The sequence below is a fragment of the Perognathus longimembris genome, chromosome 25 (assembly GCF_023159225.1).
Source record: "Perognathus longimembris pacificus isolate PPM17 chromosome 25, ASM2315922v1, whole genome shotgun sequence".
NCBI classification, from domain to species: Eukaryota; Metazoa; Chordata; class Mammalia; order Rodentia; family Heteromyidae; genus Perognathus; species Perognathus longimembris.
This window is the reverse complement of record NC_063185.1, coordinates 3,785,740-3,806,567: the sequence shown is the minus strand read 5'-3', so window position 1 is coordinate 3,806,567 and position 20,828 is coordinate 3,785,740. Positions and strand designations below refer to the sequence as shown.

Genomic DNA, 20,828 nt, shown 5'->3' with positions numbered 1-20,828 from the left:
GCCGGTGAGGGGCCTTGATGTGCAGTACTTGTGTTACTCGCTTTCTCTCACTCTCTCTCACCTGGATGATCTCAAGACCCTGCTTGCAAGGAAGGAGCATCCCATGATGCTTTGCTCGTAGAGACACACCTGGCCACATCCAGACCCAGAGTGGACCATGTCCACTTTGGAAGTCCTGACCGATTGACAGGGTTGGAGAAGTCCTTTTCTGTCACCCAGGGAGATGACTCCCCCTCACTCTTTTTTTGGGAGGTACCAGTCCTAAGGCTTGGACTCAGGGCCTGGGTGCTGTCCCTGAGGCTTTTCCCCCTCTTTTTCTCAAGACTAGCACTGTACCACTTGAACCACTGGCTGTTTTGGTGGTTCATTGGAGATAAGAGTCTCATGGCCTTTCCTACCCCTGACTGGCTTTGAACTGCAATCCTCAGATCTCAGTGTCCTGAGTAGCTAGGATGACAGGCGTGAGTCACTGGCTCCTAGTTCTCCCTATTTCCCTCTCTCCCTCTCCCAAATTCTGGGGCTCCCACATGCCCAGTCCTAGCTGGGACTTATTCGCATCTCATTCTATAGGCCGCACCCATTTTCTGTCCCGGTACCCCATATGTGCACCCTTTCTTCTGCTAGCGTAGCCCCTGTGAATTTTCTCCCCTTACCCTTGTTGTACAGGCCTCCTCTCGGGGCCACCACTGGCTTCTCCCCAGCCAGGTCTGTGTCACAAATGACAGTCATTACATGGCCCCGCCACCTGACAGCCATTACCCAGCAGTGAAGGGAGCCCGGTCTGTGCCAGGCAGAGATTCTCCTCTGCTCTGACTCCAAAAGACCTCAAAATTCGGTTTCCCCAAAGCAGAATGGAGGGACCTGATGGGTGCTAGCCCAGACTAAGCCAGCCCAGCCTGGAGGGCACCGGAGGAGGGGGCTGAAGAATCCCAGCACCCATGCTAGAGATCCAGGGGAGGTGGAGACCCCACCTGAGTGAGGATCTGGGGTCCCTCAGGCCCACCTGGGAGATTCCACGTGGCCAGGTCTCTGCCACCCACCCCTGTACCCTGGCCTCACCTTTGGGGGTTTGAGGGGTCCCTGTCAAGGGGGTGACCTCTCTCAGCATGGTATCTGCCCTTCTGTCTTAAGTGGAGCTCACACACCAGCTCTGGGGGAGACCTAGAGCCCCTAGACTGGGCCTTGCCTGCCTTAGGCCCAGGACCTCAGGGTTTTGAGAATGACCATCCTGCCTAGGATAAAAAAAAAAATACAGACAAGCAGACAACAGGGGTGCGAGGTGGCTCCCCATCACAAACAGAGGCACCGATACAGACATTGACCCCCCCCTCAGTCAGGGGGCGGGGGCTCGACACAGGGGTACAGGGGGGAGGGGCAGGGGAAGAGGGTGAAGTCTTGGGAGCTGGACCGGCAGAGGCTCAGCAACCCGGAGAAGGGACAAACCAGGGGGGCTTTACTGGTTCCCGAAACATGTGGATTGTTTTGTCTCGTCTGGAAAGTATTGCAGTCTAACTGATATGGCTTTAACTATTAGAAACGGACGGAGAAGACAGGCGTGTGTCTCTCGCTCGGAAATAAAAGCATAAATCCACTAAAATGGAAAACCTGCAGAATGCAAACGGGGGTGGTAGGGTGGTGGGACAGGGGGCTTCAGAGGGGGGAGGCAAGTCGCCCCTCCCTCCCTGGCCCCGGCTTTGGGGATGGGCCCCGACTGGGGGGGGCCCAGCATGGCTTCCTGGGGGCACTGCCTGGGTCCTGATTCCCCAGTGGAAATCTGAGGACTTCAGGCAGGAACCCCCCCAAGGGCGGGAAGATTCTAGGCCAAGAATAAGGTCTCCTATTGGATGTGGCCCCCTGGGACCCGTGGCCTCAGGTCTGGGTGGGGGTGGGGGGCGTCTTAGCCCTGTTCTCTCTCTCCACACAACACACAGCTGTGCACACAAGTCTGACAATTCAGACACACACTAGTGCCATCTCACCCTTGTGACACACACACCATTTTCTTTTTTTGGTCAGTCGTGGGGCTTGAACTTAGGGCCTAGGTGCTGTCCCTGAGCTCTTCTTGCTCAAGGCTAGCGCTCTACGGCTTTGAGCCACAGTGCCGCTTCCGGTTTTCTGGTGATTTCACTGGAGATAAGAGTCTCCTAGACTTTCCTATGTCCGGGCTGGCTTCATGTTGTGATTCTTGGATCTCAGCCTCCAGAGTAGCTAGGATGACCGGTGTGAGCCACCGGCACCCGGTTACATGCGCCATTTTTCAAGCTTGCACATGCAGTGTCCAAACGCATATGAGATTGATGTCACACACCTGGACGGCCTAACCACCACTCAAAGACACTGTGCACACACACCCAGGCTGCCTCATCCCCAATCTCTTATGCCAAGGCGCGATGAGTAATACAAACACACACACACACACACACACACACACACAATCTCAAGACACACCCCACTCCCCAAACCACACATCGCAGGCACACAAGCTCTGGCCACGCATAAAAGCTGACACAGTCTCTGCCACAGAACTGAACCCTTCCTTCCTTCCCACTTGCTCTTCCTTCTCTCCATCTCCCCACCCTTCACCCCATTCTTACACAACTGGAAAGGGCAGGAAGTCCCGCCCATCCGGGGCATGGCGACAAATGACAGTCCCATACATCCCCTGGAAGCCTTACTCTTGGCCAATGGGATCGAATGGACAGTTGCCATTTTAGCTTCTCCCCCAACGATAGGGTCCACGTTGGGGGGGAGGGGGGACCGCGGGGCCTTGGAAGCACATGGACAGAGCAGGGTGGGGCTGAAGGGCTGGGGAGGAATGGGGGCAGTCCGGCTTCCCCCATGGCAGATGCCCACCATGGTAAAAAGCCCATCACTGCCCGATGGCTCCAAGTGTTTTGGGGGTGGGGTGGGGAGGAGGCCCTGGAGAGCCCCTTGGCTGGGCAAATCTGGGCCTAGCCTGGCAGTGGGGTCCCAGGACCTTAGTGTGGCTGAAGGGGAAGTAAGGGGTTACCCTGTCCTGGGGTTCCTCCACAGATGGACTGAGTTCCAGAGAAGACCATTTGGAGGGCATGCCTCTCTGGGTGAGGTTTTTGGGGGGGAAGGGTGTGCTCCTGGGCTGGGGGGAGGGGGTTGCCAGGGACAGGGAGAAGGAGGAGGAGGAGAGACTCAGCCTACTGCCCAGACCTAGCCTGGGGACAGGCTGACCCAGAACTCCCTTCCTCAGAGCCAGGCCACTCGGTGCCCCTGCCCTGACCTAGAGGCTCATGGGAATGTCAAAGGCCAAAGGTCAGCATGCTGGGCAGGGCTGGAATGTGTCATTACTTTGGCTGGCTGGGACCAGGGGTTCCCCTCTCCACTCCCTCCCCCTTGGCTTCCGGCAGTGGGGAGCGTGGAGGGATGTATGGGGAGTTTTCTATAGGGGGGTGGGAGGAGGACCCCAAGTGTCGTGGACCCTGGGTCTGATGCCTGCCCCCGCCCCCCCCATGCTGGAGACAAAGATGTCTTCCCTTCCCAAGCTACTTGGGTGTGGACTGGACTCCCCCAGGAATGACAAGGGGGTGCGGGAAGGGGAGGGGGCCAGGAAGGGCAGAGGGGAGGCAACCCTGCGCCAGGGAGAAGGGCACAGAGGCCAATGGAGGCTTCCCCCTTCAGAACGGAGACTTAACTGAATTCAAGAAAAGAAAAGGAAAGAGAGAAAAGAAAGAAGAAGAACAACCGAAAAGTAGTTAACGCATGGCGCGGGATGGGGCGGGGCCGTTACTTCTTGAACATGTCCTGAAGGGGCCCGGGCAGGTACTTGAGCACCGTGTCCAGGATGCTCTCCTCCTCTTCCTCCTCTTCATCCCCACAACCCGCGGGGATGGCTTTCTTGGGCCGGGTCAGGCTGCCCTCACAAGGCTGTTCTAGTGCTGCCTTCTCCTCCGCCTCCTTCTCTTCCTTCTTCTTCAGCCCATACTGGGGAGGGAAAGGCAGAGAGGGCATCCAGTGGGTCGAGGGGCAAGGAGAGAGGCCAGGTACCAGTGGCTCACATCTGTCATCCCAGCTACTTGAGATCTGAGAATGACGGTTCGAAGCCAGCCCAGGCAGGAAAGTCCGCGAGACTCTTATCTCCAATGAACCACCACAAAACCAAAAGTGGAGCTGTGGCTCAAGTGGTAGAGAGCTAGCCTTGAGCAAAAATGCTCAGGGATAGCACCCTAGGCCCTGAGTTCATGTCCCAGGACTGGTGCCCGCACCCCCCCACATAAATGGTTAATGTATGGGCTTCATTATTTGCTAGGGGGAAAAAATGCCACTGTTCACGGGAGTTGGTCTGAGTGAGCCCACATGGTTCAATGCATGCCTGGCATTGCTCCTGGTTAACACACCGAGTCTACAGCTATTCATCAGTGGCTCGTGCCAGGCCTTATCACCAAAATGGTAGTCCAGCCAGGCACCAGTGGCTCACGCCTGTCATCCTAGCTACTCAGGAGGCTGAGATCTGAGGATCACGATTGGAAGCCAGCCGTGGCAGGAAAGACCATGAGAGCCTTGAGCCAAAGAAGCTCAGGGACAGCATCCAGGCCCGGAGTTCAAGCCCCAGTTCTGGCAGAAACAAAAAGGGGGTGGGGTGGGGGAGGGGGCTCTAAACATATGGAAAAGTTTTCAGTGTTTAGATCTTTGAGGATTTCTAAAGGGTAAGAAGTTACTATGGAAGGCGGGTGTTGGGGCTGGGGGGGGGCAGTCCTTTCCTGGGGAGGCTGACCTTGTCTCGGATCTGCTGCCGGACTTTCTCGCGCTCGGCCTCCATGCGTGCGTGCTTGGCCTTGCGCTCCTCCTCCTGCTGCCGCAGCGCCTCCTGCCGCTCCTCCTCCTTCTTCTGCGCATCCGGGTCCTTCTCCTCCTCGCCCCCCAGCATCTTCCCCATGTCCTTGGTGGCCCCTGGGGGGAAGAAGAGGGGTGGATTGGGAGAAGTCCCATGCCACCTGCCTTAGGACCCTGATTGTGGGGGGGGGGGTTGGTGCCAGGGTGGGCAGGGGGAGAGGTGGGGCACAGGGGAGAGATGGGCGCAGGGCTCACCCCCAAGGGCCTGCTTCATGACGAAGTCCATGCTGCCGGTCCCGCGTTAGTGTTTCCTAGCACACAGCTGAATTTGCATGCAGCACCGGGCTGGCCTGGCTTGAGGTGATGAGCCAATCTGAAAAAAGAAAGTTGGGGTTCAGATGAGAAAGGCTTTGCTTGGATAGGGTGGTAGAGTGGAGCACGTGGTAGCCTTACTCAGGGTCCCACATTGGGAACCCCCACTCTGAGGCCCAGAAGGCAATGCGCTGGTAGAAAGGGAGAGGAGAAGGGAGGGCTGGGTGTTTCTTGGGGACCCCAGGCACCTATGAGCGGCCAAGCAGCTTCTGATCCCTAGATTGCAAAACGTGTGTGTGTGTGTGTGTGTGTGTGTGTGTGTGTGTGTGTGTGTGCAGGTCCTGAGACTTGAACTCAGGGCCTAGGTGTTGTCTCCGGGCTTTTTGCTTAAGGTTAGTGCTCTATCATTTGAGCCATCTTCTGCCTTTTTGGGTGATTCATTGGAGATAAGAGTCACACAGACTTTCCTGCCTGGGGCTGGCTTCGAACCACGATTCTCAAATCTCAGATCTCAGCCTCCTGAGTAGCTAGGATGGCGGTCACGAGCCACTGGTGCCTGGCTGTACCCAGACTTTAGAAATGAGAAAACCACAGCATATGTGTGAGTGTGTATGTGTGTGTAGTTTATAGCTTAATGTTGACTTTTATCTTGCATTACCCATGAACACTAGCGATAGTATAATCTCGTGGGGACTGAGGCCCTTGGAAGCACCTAGCTAATGATATTTTTCGTGCCCTACTCCCTAAATCACAGGCATTCAGGTTTTTATTACATTTTTTTATTATTATTCTTTTGCCTTAGAGTTTCTCCAAATAAAATCTGAATGGGAATTTCAATATGCAAAATAAATGCAAATGAACCATTTCACTGGTAGTAATGAGGGGAGGAAGGGTAGAGAGCCTAGAGACCCCACACTGCCATCTCTTGTGCCTTGTACCCGCACCCTAATATCCCAACACTTCCTGACTCCAATTCTTAGAGGTGTTTTTCTCTAGCCATTCAGTTTCACTGGTTTTGTTTGGTTTACTTATTTATTTTTAAGGCCAGTCCTGGGGTTTGAACTCAGGGCCAGGGCACTGTCCTTCAGCTTTGTTTGCTCAAGGCTAGCGCTCTACCACTTGAGCCACCATTCTACCTTTGGCTTGTTGGTGGTTCATTGGGGATAAGAGTCTTACGGACTTTCCTGCCTGGGCTGATTTTGACCCTTGATCCTCAGATCTCAGCTTCCCTGAGTAGCCAGGATGACAGGCGTGAGCCATTTGCACCAGGCTCAGCCTCCTTTTGTGTTCCTGTCTGAAGGAGCAGAGAAGGATGCTGGGGTTTAGAAGGAACCCACAGAATGTGAGCCATGACTGATCACTTCCTGGGAATTTGTTCAAGCCAAAGGAGGAACAAGCTTTCCAGGAAACCTAAGAAAACCCACCCAGATTCAGAAATCGCAGTTTGAAGGTTTCTCACTTCAGTCAAGATTTTTTTCTTCAGTTGACCTTGGAGCTGGGAGCCTGTGGCTCACACCAGTCATCCTAGCTACTCTGTAGGCTGAGATCTGAGGATTATGGTTCGAGGCCAGCCAGAGCTAGAAAGTCCATGAGACTCTTATTTCCAAATTAACCACCCCCAAACCCCAGAAGTGAAGCTGGAGGTCAAGAGGGTAGAGTATTAGCCTTGAGCACAAAAGCTCAAGGACAGCACCCAGGCCCCGAGTTCAAGCCCCAGGACTGGTGCCGCACCCCCCACCAAAAAGAAAAAGACCATAGGAGAAGACTTTTCTCTTTCTAAGGATAGGAAATAAAGAATGTATTCATCGAGTGATTCCTCCCTTTTTGGGTGTCTACTCTGTGTTTTCACAGTGCTCAAGGAATTTCCAGGTGGTAAAGGAAGATGGTGGACTCTATTTTGAGATGTTTCTCAAAAAATGGGCAAGACACCTGTGCTTTCCTTTCAGCCACATCCCACATTTGCATCTCAGCTCTGGCAAGTCATCCCTGGGACTAAGCTGATCCTTGCTAGCGCTGGCTTTGGCTCAATCCTGCAGTATTGGAATAACTTCTTTCCCCAGCACCGTGCATTTACACCCCTCCTCCTCTGCTTCTCGGTCTCACCTCTCTCCCTTCTACCCCTTCCACTGGGTGAGACGCATCCACGGGAGGGGCTTCTCGAACCTCCAACACACTTAGACCTCTTATCTGGGCTCCACGTCTCCATATTCACACACGAACAAGGATTAACTGAGCACCTACTATGTACAGGGTGGTGCCTGGGTGAGGGTTAGCAATGCATGTAGGGAAATGACCAATACGTCCACAGATGCATCGGTGAGACATTGACGAAGGGGCACTGTATTCACAAACCGCTTTGCTCAGCTTAGGGGATGCAGGGGCTGGGCTGGGCTTCAGGCTGGGTGAGAGAGCTCTCATGTTGGCGCTTCTCCTCAAAGCAGAATGACGCCCCCACTTTGCAGGGCTAGGCATGGTGGATGCGATATGTCTGGCACCAGATAGGTGTTCAGCTAACGGTGGCTATTCTCAAAACAATGAGAACTGGCACCAGAGGCTTATGCACGTCATTTTAGCTACCCAGGAGGCTGCGATCTGAGGATCATGGTTCAAAGCCAGCCTGGGCAGGAGCATCCAAGAGACTCTAGCTCCAATGGGCCGCCAAAAAGCCAGAAGTGGAGGGAGCTGTGGCTCAAGTGGTAGAGCGCCAGCCTTGAGCAAAGAAACAAAACAAAGCAAAAAACGAAGGGACAGAACACTCAAGCCCTGAGTTCAAGCCCTAGTATGGCACACGGGTGTGCACGCGTACACACGCGCACACACACACACAGTAATGCAAGTCAGCTAGCATGAGCACCTGTGATTCTCCTGGCCTTTTGGGGAGCCCCCTCTTTCTCAAGTCCCCCAACTCCTTCCTCCCTTGCTTCTGCCTCCACCGACTTGTGTCCCCCTGTCCCTTCTCCAGCTCTTTCCCTGAGCCCCACATTTCCCCCAAATCTCTGCATGAGGACAAGGGGAACAGTCTGTAATTTGTGCCCCGCCTTTTCTCCCTCCTGCTCTTTGAGACCAGAGAATCTTCCACGTTTGCACCCCCTACCCCTCAAAAAATCCTGCTCTAGCTGGCATTGCTAACAGGCTCCTGAAATGCCAAACTGGATGCATTTTCACACCTCTCCTCTTCCCTCCCTCCCCTCTCATGTTCCCCCCCACCCCCCCAGTCTTCTGGAAGTATCTCCTCTCAAATTCCAAATTATTCTGGGACCCAGCATCGTCAGATCTTAGCCTTCACTCTCTCCTCTGCTGGCTGTGCCCTTTTCTACTCAGATGGAGGTGTTCTAGAAGGGAGCTCTCCCTTCTTCCCCTTCCCACCACCCTGCCTTTCTCCACTACCCTGTATCCATTCATTGCCTTTGGGTGTGTGCTGGTCCTGGGGCTTGAACTCACAGCCTGGGCGCTGTCCTTTTGCTTTTCAGTTAACACTGGCACTCTACCGGGTGAGCTATACCTCCAACTTGTGGCTTTTTTTGTGGGTTACACTGGCGATCAGCGTCTCAACGATGTTCCTGCCTGGACTGCCTTTGAACTTGTGGTCCTCAGATCTCAGGTGCGGGAGGAGCCACAGGGGCCCTGCTAACTCATCCTGATGGCATTTACCCTTGCAACGCTGCCCTGGCCCTGGGGGGTGGGGGGGAAATGGCAGAGATGACCCCGATGCTGTAGTGCAGTGGCGATGAGGTTGCAGGGGTGAGGGAGGGGAGTTTAGAGTCCCTGACATCCACTGCATCAGCCACACCCAACACCGGTTACAACCAAGTCCCCTGGGCCTTGCCCAGAGCCTCTGCGTGTTCGAATCTCGGCTCTAGGAGCCCTGCAGGTTACCTAGCACAGGTGACTCAGTGCTTTCCTCCCCTCACAGGGAGCGTGGAGATGATGCACCGTGGAGGCTCAGCCAGCCTGGAGCATAGTAGGTGCTCAATGCACACCGGTCACACGCACAGTCAGCCGAGGCGGTGGTGCCAACCCCAGCAGCGGTGTCCATTTCCACTCTTGCCCGGGTGTCAGGGTGCCTCCCTCTTCACAGCCCCTCCTCCTAGGCTGGCACAGGCTCCTCGCTCCAGCCCACACCCCCACCTCTCCCTGGCGTGCCCCCTCCAGCCTGCACCCCACCACACTGAAGACCCTCTGCATAGTGTAGAGGCTTTTGGGGGTGACCCGGGGGCCTCTGTCCTGCAGTGTTGCTCTGGGCCTGCTGGGGTGTGTGTGGAGGTGTGTGTATGCAGGCATGGGGGGGGGCTCCTGGGCAGGTGTGTGCGTGCAGGCGAGGGACTCATGTGCAGGGTCTTGTGCATGAGTGTGGGGCAGACATGCGTGCACTCTTGTGTGCAGTCGTGTGTGTGTGCGTGTGCGGGTTCGTGTGCAGGCAGGTGGGGGGGGCTTGGCCCGGAGGTGGGGCCCGCCTGGCAGGCGCTGGGAGGCTCTGGCGGGCGGGAGGGGGGAGTTGGGGGAGGAAGGGGGAAGGGAGGGAGGGGGCGCCGGCACCCCCAGGTCCCCAGCCTACAGCACTCTATCCTGGAACCCAGGACAAGTGAGCTCACTCTGCTCTCCCCGGCGTGGCCGGGGGGCTCAGGATCCCCGGGTGGGTCTGGGGGAGCAGCGCCCCCCCACTTCGCCCTCCCCCACCGCCTCCTCCGTTGGACCGGTGCGCGCCCCCCCTCGCTTCGTCCTTGCGGGCCGGGCTCGCCTCTCCTTCCGTGGTGTTTATGACTCAAGTCCCGGCTGCAACTCAAGTCCAGGGGACTCGGGGAGACGGGGTGCGGTGGGGGCCCTCCCCCTGCCCCCCTCCCCCTGCCCCTCCCTAGCCCGTCCTCCCTCCCCTCCTAGCCCCCTCCCCCCCGCCACAGCCCTTGACAGGAGGAGGTGGAGGAGGACGGGGAGTCCTGGCGCTCCGACCCCGGGGAGCCCCCACCCCCGGCGCCCGGACCCCGGGGAGCCCCCATCCCCCCCCCCGGCGCACGGACCTCGGGGAGCCCCCACCCCCAGGCGCCCCGACTCCGCCGCAGCCCCGGCCCCGGGCGACCCCTGCCCCGGCGGGTCTCAAACTTCGCCGTGCGGGGCGGGCGGGGCCCCGACGACCCCCCGGAGCCGGCGCGCGGGGCGGGATGGACAGACAGACGGACAGTCCTGGACGGACCGACAGAACGGACCTCCGCCCCTGACGCCCCGCCTCCGGCCCCGGGGGTCGGGGTGGGGGAATCGGGGGTTCGGGATCCCCGCCCTGGGGTTGGTCGACGGCCCCACCGCACTCGGGGCGCCCCGACCCCGCGCCCGGGGTCCCCGCGTCTGCGAGGGGCGCGCCCCGGCCCGGGGTCCCCGGCGCCTCGTCCGCCCGGCCCCGCGCCCCGCGGCCTCCCGCCCGGCCCGCACCGACCTGGCGCCCCCGCCTCCGGCTCCGGCTCTGCGGGCCCCGCGGGCGGCTCCTGCGCGGATCCCGAGCGGCTCCGGCGCCGGCCGCCGCCTCGACTCTCGGGCGGGCGGGCGGGCGGCGGGGGGCCGGGGCCGCAGGCGGCTGCACGGAGCCCGTCCTCCAATCACGACCCTCGGCCCGCGCCCGGCCCAGCTCCGGATGGGAAATTCAAACCTCTCTCCCTCTCTCTCTCTCTCCCTCCCTCCCTCCCTCCCTCCTTCCCTCCCGCTCTCTCTCTCTCTCTCTCTCTCTCTCCTCCTCCTCCCTTCCTCTCTCCCCCTTTCTCTTCTCTCCCCCATCCCTCCCATTCTCCTTGTTTCTCTCCGCCCCCTCTCCTTGCACCCCCCTTCCCTGCAGCTCCCTCTCCCTGCGCCCCCTCCCCACTGCACCCCCATCTCCCCGCGGCCACCGCTCCAGGGACCCCAGCTCGCAGGCTGGGGGGGGGGTTGGGCAGGGGTGGGGGATGAAACTTAAAAGGTCACCCACCTCCTTGGGGACGCCTTCGGGGTTCCCCCAGGCAGAATGGGGGCCCTGCTTGTGCCATGCCCTACCTCCCCGGGGAGACTCCCCCCCCCCCCCCCCCGCCCAGCCAGGAAGATTGGAGGAAGAGGCGCCCATGCGCGGTTCCCCCACCCCCTCAGACCCCCCAGTCCCTGCAGTGAGCCTGCCCTGTCCCGGAAGAGCCGGAGAAGGGGCGCCCATGCCCGGTCTGGGTGGTAGGGTCTGAGCCTCCAGCCGGCTAGCCAAGTGGGAACACGAGGCCCTGGGTTCAAACCCCAGTACTGGCGCACATGCGCACACGCACACACGGCCCACCACGGGGCCAGGGACCCCCCCCCCCCCCACTCTGGACCCAGAGGGGCTATGGGGTAGTCGCTCAGAAATACGCCTCCGGATCTGTTATCCCGAGAAGAAAAGACTGGCTGTTGTGTTTAAATTCTAGAAGGCTCTTCTTTCCCTGCTGTAACCAGGGAAGCAAAGGGGACTTCCAGGAGGCAGGGTGGCAGAGGCCACCACCGTCCCCTTCCTGCCTCCCCCCTTCCTCCCCCCTCAGGCTCACGGCTCCTGATGGGCCTCTGTCCTCCATCCTCCCTCCTGCCTGCTGTCTATCAGCTCTCCATGGCTTCATTGAATCCAGATCCATGTCTAGGAAAATGGCCCGGGAGAGGAGGGGCTACTCCCCAAGGCCTTTGAGAGACCTGAGTAGGCCGGGCTAGGACAGAGCCCGGTTGGGGTTGGGGGGCAGGGGGGATGACGGGGACCAGGATGGGACAGGTGGGGCTTTGTGGCAATGGGCAAGATCAGGACCCTCTCCATGGAGTACCCATGTAGCAGAGTACCCATCGGGTACCCACTTGCAGGTCTACTCCTCTTGGCTTCCAAAACACTTTGTGCAGGTCATCTGTGTTACTGTTACTTTATTCTTTATTTGGATTCACATAGATAGATAGATAGATAGATATAGATATAGTGATGTTACTTTGTTTTGGCTTCAATTTTTTGCGCCATTTTATTTCAGTCATTATTTAATTATTTATTTCATTTAATTCAATTTCATTCTATTTTGATTTACTTTATGATTTTTTTTTTCTTTTTTGGTCGGTTGTGGGGTTTGAACTCCGGGCCTGGGTGCTCTTTTGCTGAGCTCTTTTGCTCAAGGCTGGCCGCTCTACCACTTTGATCCACAGTGCCACTTCTGTTTTATCAAAAAAAAATTTTTTTTTTCTATTGGTTAATTGGGGATAAGAGACTCTTGGATTTTCTTCCCCCAGGCTGGCTTTGAACCACCATCCTCTGATCTCACAGCCTTCCTGAGTGGCTAAGCTTCCAGGCGGGAGCCTCTAGTGTGTTTTCCTGTTTGGGTTTGGACTGGTAGCTCTGCAGTGAAGAGCCTTTCTTTAGAGCGGGTTCAATATTGTGTGACTGGTCCACGTGGTACTCTGCTTCTCTATTTGCTAGGGTAAATTCTACAGTGGATTGTGGGTGGGGGGCAGAGATCCACTCAATGGATCTTTGCTGGGGGGGGGGCAGAGAGATCTGATACTGTCCCTTCAGGAGCCCCCCTCCTGGTCCTCCCCTCCCCCTCCTAGTCCTCTACTTCTTCAACAGAACTGGCAAACATCAGCTTGGCCACCATTGGGGTTTTTCCATAGTTGGCAAGGCTTTGGGCCGTGATGTGGGCCGGGCTGGGTTAAAAAACCAGATTCGACTTCAGAAAAAAAATAAAATAAAAAATTCTCGGCTCAGTTCTGGGCTCCACGTTTTCCTTTTCCTGTGCTCCCCACCTCTTGGGGGTGGGGATGGGGATGGGTTAGCAGGAGCAGAGGGTTTGGGGGGGTCTGCAAAGGCTGGAGGAGCAGAGGACGATGGCTTCCTGGGTGGGGAGGGAGAGATGAAGTTTGGCGAATCTTGCCTAATTTAGAATTCTAACATTCAGGTTGGTGACTGGCAGAGGAGGTGCAAAGACAAGAGCCCGCCTGTCCGCCCGCCTGCCTGCCTTCCTTTTTTTGGTGCCGGTCTTGAGGCTTGAACTCAGGGCCTGGGAGCTGTCCTTTCATTTTTTTTTCCCTCCCCACTCAAGGCTGGTGCTGTACCTGTGAACCTCTTTTGCTTTGTTCTGTTGGGTAATTAAAAGTCTGTCAGATTTGCTTGTCCCTGGTGCTGGCTTTGAACCTTCACCCCCAGATCTCAGCCTCCTGAGTAGCGAGGATGGCAGGGGTGTGAGCCCCAGGCCCCAGGCTTCAAATACTCCAACAAATTACTGGACAAAGTTGGGTCCAGTTATCAAACATCTCATCATGATGACACTATGAATCCTAGCCACCCTCTGAGCTTCGGTGGGGGGCTAGCTCTTGTGGGTTTTGCTTTTTGTTTCTAATACGTTACTCTTTCCCATTTAATTCACCCAAGCCCTGATTTTCAAGATGGAGCACTTTCAATGGAGAGAGGGATAGTCTTGGGCAGAGGCAGGGTTCCAGTCATATATATGTAAAATTTCTATTGACGTTTTAGAGTCATCCCTGTTTCTCTGACACATGCACACACGCACACACGTGCACACTTGTGCATCTCCAGAGTTCTCCTGTTGTGCAGATTCGGTTCTAGAGAGAGCACCTAAGATTCTTCACCTCCAAACTGCTGCGAATGGAGTTAAGGTGTTTCCTTCTACCAGTTGCTAGATTCCACTCTGTGTGTGTGTGTGTGTGTGTGTGTGTGTGTGTGTGTGAACTGAGAGCCTGTCCTCCTTCCCTGAGCTTTTCTTTTTTTTGTTCCAGGCTAGTGCTCTACCACTTGAGCCACACACACCACCACTTTTGGCTTTTGCTGGTTCATTGCAGATAATAGTCTCCTGGACTTTCCTGTTCAGGCTGCCTTTGAACTTGGATCCTCAGATCTCAGTCTCTTGAGGTGCTAGGATTTCAGGCATGAGCCACCGGCACCGGGCTAGATTCTCCCTTTTATTTATGAGCTCCGGGAGCAGGGGGCACGAGGCCAGATTTTGAAGAGATCCATTGGAGCCTGTGTCTTTGCCTTGGGTGTTCATTAGGAAGCCAATTAAGCGAGCTGGCGTTGGCACTTCAGTGAGGATGGAGGTACAGAGTGTGGGGGAGTGGCAGCTGCCACAGGCTGCAAACGTGGCCAGGAGTGGGGGCAGCTGGCAGAGGGCACCTAAGCTACAGGTCAGCCATGTCTCCCCTCCCCTGCCATCCTGTAGCCCAGAGAACTGCCTGCTGCCGCCTCTGCTCTAGGGCTTGGCTGGCTGGCTCCTGACCTCAGCCAGTGTGCTGGGGACAGAAAGCCAGTGATGACTCGGTCTGCTGCCATTCTAGCTTGTGCCTGGAGGGGCAGAGAAGGGGCTGGCTTGCTGCCAAGTTTGAACAGAGCTGTGGGGGTGGAAGGTGGGCTCTGGGCCAGCTGCCTCCTCCTCCTCCTCCTCCTCCTCCTCCCCCTTCCTCCTCCTCTTCCCCTCCTCCTCTCCCTCCTCTCCTCCTTCCATCCTCCTTTTCCTCTTCCTCCCCTCCCCTCATCCTCCTCCTCCCATCCTCCCTCCTTCCCTCCTCTCCCTCCTCCTCCTCCTCCTCCTCCTCCTCCTCCTCCTCCTCCTCCTTCTCCTCCTCCTCCTCCTCCTTCTCTTTCCCTCCTCCCCACCTCCTCCCCTTTGTCCTAGTGAGTGGGGGTCCTGTTGCCATAGGCCTCCTGGGACATGTAGCAGATCCTTCCCCCAGAGCCAGCCAGCGAGATGGTCCTTGAACTAAGTAGAATACATGAATGCTATTGTGTGTGTGTGTGGTGGGATGACTGGGTATGAAGCAAGAATAGCTCAGGGGCCAGGGAAGGAGGGGAGAGGGCATGTCACTATTTATGTATTTATATAGTGCCAGTCCTGCGACTTGAACTCAGGATCTGGGTGTTGTCCCTGAGCTTTTCTCAACAGCTCCACTTTGTGTGTGTGTGTGTGTGTGTGTGTGTGTGTGTGTGTTCATGAGAGATAAAAGTCTCATGGATTTTCCTTCCTCAGGCTGGCTTTGAACCATGATCCTCAGATCTTAGCCTCCTGAGTAGCTAGGATGACAGGTGTATGCCACCCAGGCCTGGTATGTTTTAGGATTTAATAGATGTGTGGTCTCCTCTAAACATGACTTTGGGATCTTAGATTCTGTCGACCTCGGTGCCTGGAGTGGGAGTCCGCTCTGGTTCCAGGAGGAACATTCATCTCCAGCTGCCCCGCTCTGGGTGGCTCGAAGGCCTTTCTCTGTCCCCTGAAGGCTGCGCTTGCTGTGTCGCCTGAACTGAAGAAGATGGATGGCCCTTTCTGGTTGGTGTAGAGGCGGCGGGCAGGGGCGGCCCGCACACAGCCCCGGGCAGGAAATGGCTCTCGCTTCCCATTCAGGGCCAGGGCAAGAGTGCCTACAAGACAGATCTGTTCCCCGATGAAGTGAAAGCCAGAGGAAATGATTGTCGTTTCATTAAAGCAGGGAGACTGGGAAGTAGGACCAAGCTAATAAGCTGTTTAACAAGCTCAGAGGGACTCTCTCTAGTCAAGGAAATGAAAGAGAGAGAGAGAAAGAGAAAGAGAGAGATGGTGTTGAGGGGTGACAGAATGTTGTGATGGAGGAGAGATGGGGGGGGATAGACATAACTTTGGGGGGAAGGGAAAGCAATAAGCCAGGGGCTTGAGTTCCTGCCTGTCATCCTAGCTCCTCAGGAGACTGAGATCTAAGAATTGAGGTTCGAGGCCAACCCCGGGCAGACAAATATGAGAGATTTCTAATTAACTAGCAAAAAGATGGGAGTGGAGGTATGGCTCAAGTGGTAGGGTGCCAGCCTTGAGTGGAAGAAACCACACACAGACACACAGACACAGACACAGATACACACACACACACAAACACATGCACAGACACACCAGTAATTCAAAGCATACCATTTGGTTCACTTAGCACAGATGGAGAAAGAGCCCAGAAAGGGCAGGAACTTTCTCAGGGTCACACATAAAGTTCATTTAAATTCTAAATTCTAGGCAAGCCTGCCCTGAGCTTTTGTACTCAAAATGCTGCGCTACCACTTGAGTCACAGCTCCACTTCCAGGTTGTTGGTGGTTCATTAGAGATAAAAGTCTCTTGGACTTGTTCTGCCTGGGCTGGCTTTGAACCGTGATCCTCAGATCTCAGCCTCCTGAGTAGCTAGGATGATAAGCATGAGCCAGTGGCGCCCAGTTTATTCCCTACCCCCCTTTCTTAGACCACCAGGCTCCTCTCCTTACACCTCGTCTGTAGATGAGATTACAGGTGCACACCACCGTGCTCAGCTTTATTTCTTTATTTATTTTGAGGGAGAGGTCTCACTAAATTTTTGCCTGGGCTGGTCTCCATGGGAGAGCCTCCTCATCTTTGCCTCATGGGTAGCCGGGATTACAAGCGTGAGCTGCCATGCCCAGTATTTTCTGACCTCCTTGATCAAATGACTCAGCCTTGTCATTTCCTGGAGTTAGAGTTGGAATGAGAAAGACCTGGAAGCTTCGAGGAAAGTAGAGGACACCTTTAACCCCCGCCCCTCCCCCCCAGCTTCCCCTCTGTGTGTTTTGGCTTTCTCCCATGCACTCTGGCACGCAAGGAAATAGGAGGGTGGGAAGGCTCAAGCTTCAGGTTGGAGACGTGGAGGAATTTTCCAGCCTCCCATCTCAAAAGGTCTGCTTGCTGCCACTCACCCCTCTAGTCGTTTGTCTCTGGCAGGGGAACAAAATCAAACCAGCCCTGGCTTGTATTTGGCAAGCAGAGGTTGGAGAAGCCAGGGAGGAGCTTGGCAAGGAGGAAGGAGCCTTCCTCTGCTGAGCTTCTCACTGGGGGTGGCTGATTCACCATCTTTATCTGCTTTAATCCCCTCCCTCGCCTTCCTCCCCTCGTCTTCAGTCAGGAGTGTTTGGACTCAGACAGGGTAAGCGCTTTCTTCCGGACAGCCCAGCCCAGGAGCTTTAACATTACGATTTGTGGCTGGCTGTGTCTCTCCAGGCAGCCCTGTCTCCAGCGGGGCTGGAGGAAGATTCTGGAAGCTGAGCTTGTGTCTGTGGCTTCAAAACAAGTGGTCTGTGTTTGGGGGACTCTGATAGGACATCTTGAATATGGGTCTTGCCATAGGCTGGTGTTTAATGGGGTTGGGTGTTTGAGTCTAAAGAGAATTAAAAAAATGAATGTTTAGGTGAGGACCCCAGGACTCTGGATTTGGGGTGAGAAATTCTCTGCGTGGCCAGCCTCAGTTCATTTTACTCCACTGGGTGACTCCCCCCGCCATTCCTGTTTCAGTGGTAGTTTATTTATTTTTTCCTTCCTTCCTTCCTTCCTTCCTTCCTTCCTTCCTTCCTTCCTTTTTTCTTTCCTTCCTTCCTCCTTGTTCCTTCTTTCCTGTTCATGGGACTTGATCTCAGGGCTTTGGTGCTGTCCCTGAGCTTTATTGTTCAAGGCCAGCGCTCTACCACTTTGATCCACTTCTGGTTTTCTGGTGTTTCATTGGAGATCAGAGTCTCATAGATTTTCCTGCCCAGGCTGGCTTTGAGCCGTGATCCTCAGATCTCAGTCTCCTGAGTAGCTGGGATGACAGGTGTGAGCCACTGGTGCTGGGTTTTCTCAACTGCAAATGGTGTGGCCTCACTCTGGGTGAATGAGCACCCAGCACCTACCCATCCCCGTAAAGCATCAGCTTTGGGAGAACCCATCAGGGTAGAGCCGGCTACTTGGGAGGCTGAGATCTAAGGATCACAGTTCAAAGCCAGCCTGGGAAGAAAGTCCAGGAGACTCTTATTTCCAATGAACCAGCCAAAAAGCCAGAAGGGGAGGTATGGCTCAAGTGGTAGAGCACCAGCCTTGAGTGACACAGCTAAGGAACAGTGAACTGGACCCCATTAGAAACCGACACACACAGGGACAGGGCAGTGTTTAAAGGAGACAGCATTGTGACAGAAAGAGACTGCGTTGAGTCTTGGGGTTCAGACTTGTCGGGGCCCTCAGGAAGCAGCTGACGAATAAACGAACAAGGGACATGTCATGACTCCCCTGCACTGGTCCCTCTGGAGTCCTCGGTAATGTCGCTCAGGAACCTTCCAGAACCCTCTTTGTGAGTGATCTCGTCTGCATTTCCCGATGGTCATAGTTATATAAATGACATTTGTATGTGCGTGCGTGCGTGTGTGTGTGTGTGTGTGTGTGTGTGTGTGTGTGTGTGTCTGACTTCCCAGGGCCACTTTATGCCCCCCTGGGCCCTGGGTGATGGGGGTGAGGGGGGTGGGGTGGGGCTTACTTTGATCCATTCCCCCCAGCCTCCGGCCTGGGCCTTCACCCTCCCTCCCCTCCGCAGGTCTTAGATCATCGCCGCGGTTTTCCACATCTCACAGGGCTTCATTTTGCTTAGAGAACTCCCTAGCTAAGCAACCTGCTCTGAGAAGGTGCCATAGCTCACGCCTGTCACCCTGCTTCTCAGGAAGTGGGGATCTGAGGATTCACGATTCAAAGCCAGCCCCACTCCCCAAATGCGAGAAACAGAAGTTCCTTCACCAGGAGCTGGCTTCCAGCCATCTAGCTTGGTTGGACCTGCTCTCTCTCTTTCTCTCTGTCCCTCTGTCTCTCTCTGCTCGGTCTCTTTTCTCTGTCTGTATCCGTGTCTCTCTTTTTTCTCTGTCTTGATATTTCTCTTTCTGCCTCTCTGTTTCTATTTCAGTCCCTCTCCCCGTGTCTCTGTCTGTCTCTATGTGTCTGTGTCTCTGTTTCTGTCTCTTGGTCTCTGTTTCTGTGTCTTTGTCTCTGTTTCTAGCTACTCCATCTCTGTCTCTCTCTGTATCTCCTTCTCAGTCTCTCTCCCCTCTCTGTGTTGTCTCTTTGTGTCTGTGTGTCTCTCTGTGTCTGTGTCTGTCTCTGTTTCTCTCTCTATCTCTCTCTGTGTCTCTGTGTTGCTCTCCCCCCCTCTGTGTCTGTCTGTCTGTCTGTCTGTCTGTCCGTCTGTCCCTCCCTCCCTCCCTCCCTCCCTCCCTCCCTCCCTCCCTCCCTCCCTCCCTCCCTCCCTCCCTCCCTCCCTCCCTCCCTCCCTCCCTCCCTCCCTCTCTCTTCTAACTTGGCCACATTGTTTTTCTCTGTGTGTGTCTTCATTCAATCCTTTGTGGGAGCTGGTGAGACTCTGGGCTCTTCCCCTTCTGGCCCACCACCCCAGGGGTACAGTCCCAGGACTGTGGGTGGGGGGAGGGGGAGGGGTTTCTTATCCCCAGACTCAGGTTCAGAGCCCCCCTCCCCCACAACTACACCCACACCCAAAGTGTCTGGGTCATTTTCACCCACAAGGGGCATCCATGTTCCTGGGTGTGTATTGCTCATCTCTGGCCCCTAGTCCTGAAGTTGTTCTGGGCGCAGGAATTTTCCAGAAGGTCCTTGGAGGAGGAGGCTGAGAGGCGGCAGCCTCACGTTTGTTTCTCCTGTCTGGGGCAGAGTTCTCCCATGGCGCCCAGAATCAAGCATCTGGCCCGCCCTTTCTCTCACCTCTTTTGTGTTTGATGCAGTTGAAAGACCTTATTCTTGGCTGCATAGTCTTTCCCAAGGTGACTTTCAAAGTATGGGTGGATTGCATAATTTCTTTCTTTCTTTCTTTCTTTCTTTCTTTCTTTCTTTCTTTCTTTCTTTCTTTCTTTCTTTCTTTCTTTCTTTCTTTCTTTCTTTCTTTCGTGTGTGTGCTGGTCCTGGGGCTTGAACTCAGGGCCTGGGCACTGTCCCCAGGCTAGCACTCTACCACTTGAGCCACAGCTCCCTTTCCAGCTTTACTGGTGGTTCACTGGAGATAGGAGTCTCACAGACTTTCCTGCCCAGACTGGCTTTGAGCCTGGATCCTCAGATCTCAGCCAGTGTGAGCTGCTGGTGCAAGCTCCTCCCACCTCTCCCCTCCTGCTATTCCTTAGAGTTTTTCTCCTCAGGGCATCACAGGGGCTCTGGTTGGGCTCAGCCAGGTCTTTGCTGTGTGACTCTGGACCAGTTGATCTCACAGGTGCATGGCTCGCTGGAGGGAGACACTCAGGCCTAGGTACACAGACGGCTGGAACTAAACAGCAGCCCATCACAATCCAGCCTGGGGTTGGGATGTGGGTGACAGCAGAGGAGCGGGCTTGGCTTGTTGGGGGGGGGCTGGAAGTGTGGGGTCAGGGCCGCCTGTGCCCTCGGCAGCTCTCAGGAGAGGCCTGGATCTTTCTGGAATGTGGATGGCCATACTGCGAGGATTTAAGAGAACAGATCCAATCCACCAGGGCCCCTGGTTCTCAATTCTCTTTCCCTCACTTGCTAGATTATTATTACTGTTATGGTTATTATTTATTACCATGATTATTTAGCAAGCTGCCATTATGATAGTTATCATTATTACTGAGCAAACTGCCGTGATTGCTATGATCATGTAGCCAGTTGCCATTATTATTATTGTTATAATTAGTATTTAACAAGCCGCCACGATTATGTAGCCAGCTGCCATTATTATTATTACCGTTGTTATTTAGCAAGTTGCCTTTGTTGTTGTTGTTCTTATCACCATGATTATTTAGCAAGCTGCCACTGGGAAGCTCTGCACCTAGCTAAGAGAATCGCCAGGCAGAGGCTCAAATGGCTGACATGGAAGGCCTAGAGTCGGCCATCCTTTGCATTCTCTTAGCTGGGTGACCCGAGGTGCCACGGCGACCTCATCCCCAAATGCAGGGCTGTGGTCCCCAATGTCTACAGCCACCGTGCCTGGC

The 20,828-nt window shown here is 55.4% G+C and overlaps 1 protein-coding gene across 2 annotated transcripts in view; it reads right to left on the bottom strand.

Annotated features, from left to right (window-relative positions):
* Positions 1–3,745: 3,745 nt before the first annotated feature.
* Positions 3,746–20,828, bottom strand: part of Cplx2 (complexin 2) — a 48,273-nt gene continuing 31,190 nt past the window's right edge. Inside the window, exons 1-4 of one of the 2 annotated variants that reach the window (XM_048334280.1) lie at positions 10,541–10,632; positions 5,059–5,176; positions 4,745–4,920; positions 3,746–3,954 (exon numbers count right to left, since the gene is read on the bottom strand). In XM_048334280.1, coding sequence (XP_048190237.1) covers positions 3,757–3,954; positions 4,745–4,920; positions 5,059–5,089 — 405 coding nt within the window. In that variant the 5' untranslated portion in view covers positions 5,090–5,176; positions 10,541–10,632 and the 3' untranslated portion in view covers positions 3,746–3,756. Of the gene's footprint in view, positions 3,955–4,744; positions 4,921–5,058; positions 5,177–10,540; positions 10,633–20,828 lie in introns of those variants that run through there. The other variant, XM_048334281.1, reaches the window with a different exon arrangement.